Source organism: Rhagoletis pomonella, unplaced genomic scaffold (genome assembly GCF_013731165.1).
Source record: "Rhagoletis pomonella isolate Grant_MI unplaced genomic scaffold, Rhpom_1.0 Rhpom_scaffold_00001, whole genome shotgun sequence".
In the NCBI taxonomy this organism is placed as follows: Eukaryota; Metazoa; Arthropoda; class Insecta; order Diptera; family Tephritidae; genus Rhagoletis; species Rhagoletis pomonella.
In genome coordinates, this window is record NW_023458555.1 from 24552420 (window position 1) to 24561232 (window position 8813).

Here is an 8813-nt window from a genome sequence, read left to right on the forward strand (position 1 = left end):
TAACAGAACTGATTGGAAGAGACGTGATCATTTTTAATAATAGCCAGTCTGTATTCGAAGCTCTGAGAGCTTCCACGTTTTAGTCAAAGATTGCGCTGGATTGCCATCTATCTCAACAGGAGATGGCCAAGTAGAACCGACTTCACCTTACTTGGGTCCCGGTTCATAGGGACCTAGAGGTAAACTGTATAACAGATGAATTTGCAAGGCAACTACTACATACATAGATAAAGAAAAGGATTAAAACAAAAGTAAAAATAAAAACTAAAACAAAGATGCGTAAAGATAAAGACAAAACTGAAGACCAAGGTAAATTTAAACACTTTACTTATATGCATATATGTAAGAGCAAAGGTATGTAGATGAAGAATATGATAAACATAAAAGAAAAGACAAAGGGAGCATGAGGATACCGATAAAAGTAAAGATGAAGATAGGAGAAGAAAGATTAAAATAAAGTTAATAAAATAGGAAAGGATATAGAGAGAGACACATAGACTCAATCTGGGAACTGTTTTGGGATTTTAGAGATTTTCGGGACTTACCGATAAAATAATCGATATTTTTATCAGTTTTCTTATGATGTTTTTATCGAAATTTTTATCGATATTGCTATCAATTTTGCTATAGATATTTTTGGAACTTATCGACATAATCGATATTTTTATCGATTTTGCAATCGATATTTCCATCGATTTGTTATCGATTTTGTAATCGATGTATTTAGCTATTTTGTTAGCGATACTTTTTATCGACTTTTTTATGGATATTTATCGATTTTCTTATCGATATTTAACGATTTTTTTAGCGATATTTTTATCGATTTTTCAATCGATTATTTATTGATTTTGTTGTCGATATTTTTATCGATTTTCTAATCGATTTTGTGACCAATATTATTATCGATTTTGTCATCGATTTGTTATTGATTATTTATCGGTTGTGTTATCGATTTTGTTATCGATTATTTATTAATTTTGTTATTGATTTCGTTACCGATTATTTGTCGATTTTCTTATCGATTATTTATCGATTTTATTATCAATATTTTTATCGATAGCTCTATAGATTTTGTAATCGATATTTTTATGGATTTTCTAATCGATTTGGTGCTGGATTATTTATTGATTTTGTTATCGATATTTTTATTAATTTTGTTATGGGTGTTTTTATCGATTTTCTATCGAAATTTTTATTGAATTCGTTATCGGTTTTGTTATCGAAATTTTGACGGATGTTGCTGTCGACTTTGTTGTCGATAGAGTATAAAGATAAAAATGAGGATAAATAAAACAGAATAAAATAAATGTAATTAGAACGAACAGGGGTAGAGGCAGGGATCTCGATAGAAAAAAGACAAAAAATATAACCTTAAGCAGAAGAAGATGTTTGTATGTATGTAGGTATGTATGTATGTACGTATATTGGTTATGAGACAAAATGGATATGTAACGTAGGTTTCACTTCTCCAGTGTGGCCCAGGCGCATTTACTTTTCTTTTTGCATGTCAATTGCAAGCAACCCTCTTATGTGAAAGTAAATAAAATTATAGTTTAAAAAACTAAAACCTTCCTATTATAATTGCCATTCGTACTGTCATCAGGTATGTAACTTGAGAATAGAAATCGCTGCATCTTTTAGGCGCATCAATATTACATAGTTACATCCCGAGCTAATAAAAGGAAAATAAAAAGAAAACAATTTTTGAAAACTATAAAATAATTTATATGAAAAACTTAAAAAAGCTAATTAGCAATGTTAACAAAAGTATTCAAATTAAAAAATGTTACGAATCTTACGAAATAGCGCAAGATAGCTTAAAAAACTTTATACGTATCTCATTTTAAAAACGACTAGCAGGGCAAATAAACTATCTGCGTCTGTGCGCATAGAATAAATAGGTACTCGTTTCACATGATTTACGCTATTTTATTGCTGACAGTGAGAAAAATTTACGTGCTACTGGAACGTGCTACATTTTCACAAGATAAACTAAAACATGAAATAGTAAATAGTATTAAATTGTATAGCTAAAAATATACATATTGAATTTTATACAGTTATACATGAAATTCAACAATTGCTAGTTTCCGTTGAAACTTAACTCTCTCACAAAATAAAGTAATGACGCTACTTTCAGTTTATATGTACATTAACATGAGTATATGCCTACATATGTACATATGTACATATATACACAATGCATTTACGCGCATAAATAGTATGCTTGTGTCAGTCTGCATATAGCACGTCTAATAATAATTTACCCACCTAATGGTCCCAGTCGATACGCTATTGTGACCAATATTACGTCTTTCATCATAAAATAATCTGGACCATGTAGATCGCGTGTAGGATCACCCCTTTCAAAGCCACCGCCATAGAGGAAGACCATAACTGGTAGAGGTTTGTCAGATGCAAGCTAAAGTTGAATAAATAAATATTTGCATATTATATATGTGAACGAAAAATATAAGCGATTAAACTTGAAATACAAAAAAAATTAGTTATAAGAAAATAATCAGAACATTTCGTTGGTTAAGCCACACTTGGAAAAGTGTACTTAGTATGTTTCTCTCAAAGCATGATTTAGATAAAGTGACATGAGCAGTCATCGATTCGCCAACAGTTACCGAGTGACGAAACGAACGAACTAAATGAGGTACAACCAAACTCGCTATCGTCTATCCGCGCTAGATAACTTTGTTGTTGCTTTCACATGCAAAATTTTTTGTTAAGCGACCGAAACTCAAATATATTTAGTAAGCAGCGAAGTGGCGAATCGATGACGGCTATTATACATTTCATCTATCAATTTTTGAGAGAAATGTAATTAGCTGTGTATTTTTTTTCATTGCATAGCTTAACAGATTAAAAAAAACTAGGAAAAGTTGTTTAATATAGACAAGAGTATGATATTTTTATAATATAATACATAACTTTCTCATCGTTTGTCTTTATTTTAGAATAGAGTGCGATAAAAGAAAGGGACAATCAAAAGAAATGAAAACACCGGCATATATCTAAAATTTTTTTTTTTTTGTATTTTTACGTAAACAGTAATAAAAATACGCTGTATATAACTTTTTATATTATTTCAATTTCTAAAATGAATTCGTTTTTTTTTTTGTACCGGCTACCAATTTCGAAATATACAAGTTTTTACTATCGGGTAACAATTTTGTAAAAAGCAGAATGGGCTCGTTAATTTTTTTATATAATAATAATACAAATTTGGCCTAAAGATTTCTCTATAAATTATTAAATTATCGCTTAGTTTAAATTTTTTAAATACTGTACTGAAATGTGTGCGTGTTTATTAAACGATTTCAAAATTTGTCACCGCTTTTCTTAGTAATACCAAGAAAAATATATTTACCAAGTATTTAGAGATACAAAGAACTTATCATCTTGGGCTACGCTTATTCTCCAAACTTTTTTCAAAACTGATATACAGAGAAATTTTTACGAAAAATATTAATAAAAGAGACGTGACTCCGCTTTTCTCAAAATTGGTAACCGATACTTAAAACCCGGATTTTTCGAAATTGGTAACCGGTACAAAAACCGGTTTCATTTTTGGAATCACCGTGAAGTAATCCTTTTAGTTGTAAAGTTTCAACAAATTACGACAGGTCTTTTATATATATATCTACATTTGCACATCTGTGCATAAGAGCTAGTAGAAGCGATGCGGTAATTGTCAACAGTTTTTAATTAACAAACAAATATTTCCTTCTGACTACTGACTCCATGCATATAACATTGTGTCGAAAACGTCGGTAATGATGTTTAACTGGAAATTAGTGTTAACCAGAAATGGTGAAAATCTCCCTGAGTAACCGGTCGTAAGTGCTATATTGACTGGCATATACTTCTACATACATACGTATGCTGAATAATTCAGTATGAAGAATTTGCATGTTTTGATCACACATGTAAAAGTATCTTAAATATACCCTGCAAACCAAAGTTCCCGAAATCTTAACGAAATCTTTAGGAGTTTCTCATTTCTGTAACGATTTTTTTACGAATCTTGACACGAACTCGTTAAGAAATTTCTGTACGAAAAACCAAGAAAATTCTTAAAATATTCTGCTAGAAATTCTTAACATTTCAGCATTATTTCAATTTAGAAAAAAAAATCGGCAAAAAATCGGTTGAGATCTTTACGAATACTTTAAAATTTCTCTAAAATTCCGAATACTGTGAAAAAATGTTTTGCAGGGTAAGTAGCTGTATATATGTACTAGTGTTTACTTTCATCATGCTTACCTCTTTAGCATAGATATTCAAATATAAACAATCCTCATCGCCTTCAATTTCATTTGTGCGCGGATTCTTTTGTATTGGCTTTTTGGCTTTTTGTGTACAATCCAACACACCTGGCCACGGTGTGGCGGCCAAAGGGGCTTTGAATCGCAGTGCACCCAACGGCGGCTGAGCGAAGGGAATACATTCGAAACTGTAGTAATTGTCATCGTAAATGGATGTGTTGCGTTGACCTTTGAGCGTGCCCAGTGCTGTGTGCACCAACACTTCTGCATCAGGTGAGCTAATTGATGGAGTTAAGTTAACAAAAAATTTAAAAAAGAATACACCTAAATATGTAGATATGTATGTACGTTTGTATGTGCACTTATTAATAGACCTTGACCAGCTGCACTTACTTGCTTGACATGGTTGAGCTACAACAAAAAAAATAAATAAAAATGTTGTATGATAAAAAACTACGTCACACTCAACTTTTATTTGTTTGTTATTGGAAACTTTTTAATTAAACCCGTTTTGTTGCTGATTATTTTTAATTCGTTTATAAATTTTTTTTTAACTTCTGCTCGCTTTTGTTATCTAATTATACTTTTTTCCGTTTATCTAAGACAATTAGCTGGCCGATGCAACTACACTCCACTATGTATCGCGAGCAACTGTTGGCCCTTTGGCACTACACATCCAATGGATCTCCTTCAATGTTTTCATATGCAAACATTATTGGAATACTCTGCCGCAGTCGAACATGTTTGGCGTCTTATCGAATACTTTTATTTACTTATTTACTTATTGTATTATGTATTTTGATTGTTCACTTTATTTGTATTTCAACTTCTATCGGCCACTTTGTTGTCGTTCACGTCGATCGCATATTTTATTTTATTACTGATCAGAATGTTTTGATATGACTTTATCGGTTTTTGTTTTGCTGCAAGACTCAGTGCGATTATTCATTACACTATTTCAATTATCTACTCATTCACACTTCTCACACGCCGCTCTGTATTGTTCGAGAAGTGCGCTGAAACTCACACAAGATCGCTTACAAGTAGTGTGGTATTATTTTAAGAAAGAGCGCGCCTAAATAACAAAAAAAAAAGTGAGCTCCCCTGCTTCTCTCAGTGCACTCACATCGTCATTGCACTTTACACTCTCTTTCATCGCTTGATTGTTCTTTAGTAGCCGGCTTATGTATAACCAGCTCGTTATTGCAATGCTCTTAAAAGCTGCTTAACATAGCAATGTTATTACCTAGTTTGTTTACATTCAAAGAAATTGTGTGCAGCAGGTCAATGCCCTTGATGTTTGGCTGCAAATGTGGCATGCAATGCTGCCACGAGAATATATTGTAAGTAGAAATGCGTTATGAGATTTGAATGCAATTTTAAATCGTTTTCGTTTCGTTTTTGAGAATACCATACCAGTTTAAAAACGGATAAATTGTGAAAGAGCTTATACTCTAGTGAGTCCCGAGATTTTGGGTTCAGTAACTATTGTAAATTTCTGACTTGAAAATATAAGTTTTCAACGTAAGCTTACAACGAGGCATGCCTAATTATTTTGTCTTATTACAGGCTGTAATTTTACGTTTAAGGAAGAATTTAACCTGAACAGGCTTTGTCTCATTTGGCTTAATTCACCAATCTTTCAGCCATCGCGTTATATTGTTTAGGCCGTTTTGGAGCGTAAGCGAAGCGAGTTGTGGAAGGGTATCTATAGCGAGAACCGCAGTATCGTCCGAACATGTGCCAACAATGGCTCCTTCAAATGCTGTTATGTGGAATATTCCATACTTTCACTTGAAGACTTGAAGACACCCTCCTTGTGAGTGCCCTCTTTAAGTGAGTGTCAAGTCATTATTCTATTGAACCAGTTACTATCTCCGATGAAGCCGATGAGATCCAACAGTTCCACCTCCGCTACCTCGCCCACACTAACGTAAACCCTAGTGCTGGAGTCTCTTCGTCTGTATACTTGGACATCGACACAGTGGTCATAGTGGTAATTGGACCCTTCTTATTCCTTATTGGTATGCGCCACCGTTGAAGCATTAGTGCTATAGCATAGTGTTCTGTGACCTGTGATAACGCCGGTAATGACTCTTATGTCCGTTATCTTTTTCCCACAAAGCGGCGGCCATAATAATCTTGTGGTCTTATAGTCTTCCCATTTGTTCCAAAAGTCATTCGTTAATTTTCCTAACATGATCGCTAAATTGTGTTAGTACGGAGCTTTCCGCTTCTTCTTTTGGCATATCTGAGCCGCATCCGGCCATATCATCAGCCGACTCATTCCCCTAAATATTTATATGTCCGGGATTAGATCATAACAGCGAGTCTTCTTAGCTTTGAGTTTTTTTGATGGCTTTCCCAACTTCAAATTTTGAGTTCTTTTTTGTATTTGTATTTTGTATAGTAAACACGCTTTTTAGATGACGAGCAAATGTGCTTGCTTTTTCGAGACCGCTTTTAGCCCACTGATTGTTATACTTCACACTTCTTTATTGGATTAAAAATATTTCTGAATTATATTGTCCGAAATTTCCAGTATGCTTTTTGGAGCATTTTCACTCTTTGTTTTACTTCAGAAGAGAAATGCTTCAGTCGAAGCTTGGCTATTTGTAACATTCCACATTCTGTATGTAGTTCAATTAGCTTACAATGTCTATTCCTTTGAGAAGTTACCAGTAAGCTTGAATAAATGAGCTAGATCACACATGGAAAGTGTATCACTTACACAAACAAAATAATGCCGCGAAAAATTTATCCGGCAGGTGGCGCAACCCTGCGTCTATGGCCCGATTTAGTTTATAGCATTTAGAGCGGTCACCTCTCAGCTGGCAATGGCAAACTTCCGAGTGTATTTCTGCGATGAAAAAGCTTCTTTTAAAATCCATTTGTAGTTCGGAGGCGGCGTACAACTGCAGGTCGCATGAAGTACATATGCGAAACTTTCCGAAGAGTAAGAACACTTGGGCGAACTCATGAATCAATCATTGTAATTTCCGAAATTTAAGCTTTTTTACAAGCTTTTACTTAATTTGCTTTCTATTCTTATTTGTTTGGATCAATTCATGAAATCAACTAGAACTTCCCGACTAGAGCTAGAGACTTGAAATTTCGAACTTAGCTCAGAACCCGATGGCAATGCAATAATAAATATGAATTAATCCGCCAGGTGACGCGGGAGTCAAGATATTTGAAACGCCCATATTTATAGTCCGATTTGGTTCCTTTTTAGAAAGCTTGTTTTAAAAATATATTTTTTTTGTATTAACGTTAAGTCATTAGTCACGAAGAATAATGTATGCATTGCATATGACGAAAGTAAATCCAAGAGCGCTCTAAAAAATCTGCTGTATTACGGTTTAGCGACTCAGCCACCTCGGCTTCCCATTGCTGAGGAAAATTGCGTTTCAAAGTACTTTTAATTATTAAAATTTGCTTCAGAGTGTTTATATCTAAGGCTAGAGCTCTAATTTCTGGGTAACGCGTCTCTTTTTTGTGTGAAGCACAGTTGACAGATATTGATATTTTGATAATTGAAATCCACTAACTCTGTACTTTAAAAAATTATATTCAAAAATATTCATATCACAACATATATTCTACATATTTAGTTATAACAAAAATATAAAAAAATTTTATAAAAAATATTTAACACAACAAGTTTTAAGAGTAAACGAAATTCTTTACGCGGATAATATATATTAATAACGCACTGGCAAGCAACGATAACTAAGCAAGAGATTCCCTCAATATAAACTGTTGTTTGTATATAAACTTTCCCAGACTTTGAGCTTTTCCTGTGGAAGTGTAATGAATTCAACTTCCTCCTCAATATTTAGGCATTTCGGTTGTGCGCGCTCCGCATCGTTCGCTTCAACCGGTTGCCAGCTGGTCGATGCGATTTCCTCACAATTCGGATTGCCTGTCGTAGCAAATGCTGTCCACATACCAGTCATACGTTGTACTGTCTTGAATTCATCACTGTACGACGATAATTTACCGGCACTCACATTGTAGAAGAGGTAGGAGAGATCATCGGCATGCGAAACGCCACGCACAGATTTGCCACAATTCAAAATGCGATAATGATTGAAATGTGGCGAATCGAATGCAAAGTGATAGAGGTAGGTGGGTACATTAGGAGCATAGGCCATACGAGCCAAAAGTGTGCGGTGAATGTCACTGAAGAAATGTCTGTAAGACACCATCTGCAAAGCGAAAGAAAAGGAAACAAGCAAAGCAAAGGAATTGATATTCGTTTTTGTATTTCACAATGTGACTCACTTCTAAGTAATTATCGAATGTATCATTATGATGTGGCACTTTTTCACCAAAATGTGCTTCCTTAATACGTAGCGCCAGCTCTTTTTGTTCATGTGCTTCACGCTCGCCTTTCACTGCCGTTGGCAGCATATGCACGAAATCAGCTAGTTCGTTGACCAAATATGGTTTGCGCTTAGTTTCAGCATAATGAAAGAGTCCTTCATGCGTATTTGAACCGAGTATTACAGGAATCTCATTACTCCAGGCAGT

The 8813-nt window shown here is 34.2% G+C and overlaps 2 protein-coding genes across 2 annotated transcripts in view; both read right to left on the reverse strand.

The window, feature by feature from the left end:
• The window catches only part of LOC118741561 (esterase B1-like), a 17582-nt gene extending 10927 nt beyond the window's left edge, over nt 1-6655 (reverse strand). Inside the window, exons 1-3 of the mRNA XM_036473563.1 lie at nt 4671-6655; nt 4276-4555; nt 2272-2422 (exon numbers count right to left, since the gene is read on the reverse strand). Coding sequence (XP_036329456.1) covers nt 2272-2422; nt 4276-4555; nt 4671-4681 — 442 coding nt within the window. The 5' untranslated portion in view covers nt 4682-6655. The remainder of the gene's footprint in view (nt 1-2271; nt 2423-4275; nt 4556-4670) is intronic.
• Nucleotides 6656-7923: 1268 nt separating this feature from the next.
• LOC118741545 (esterase B1-like) overlaps nt 7924-8813 on the reverse strand; it is a 6192-nt gene continuing 5302 nt past the window's right edge. Inside the window, exons 5-6 of the mRNA XM_036473545.1 lie at nt 8565-8795; nt 7924-8488 (exon numbers count right to left, since the gene is read on the reverse strand). Coding sequence (XP_036329438.1) covers nt 8027-8488; nt 8565-8795 — 693 coding nt within the window. The 3' untranslated portion in view covers nt 7924-8026. The remainder of the gene's footprint in view (nt 8489-8564; nt 8796-8813) is intronic.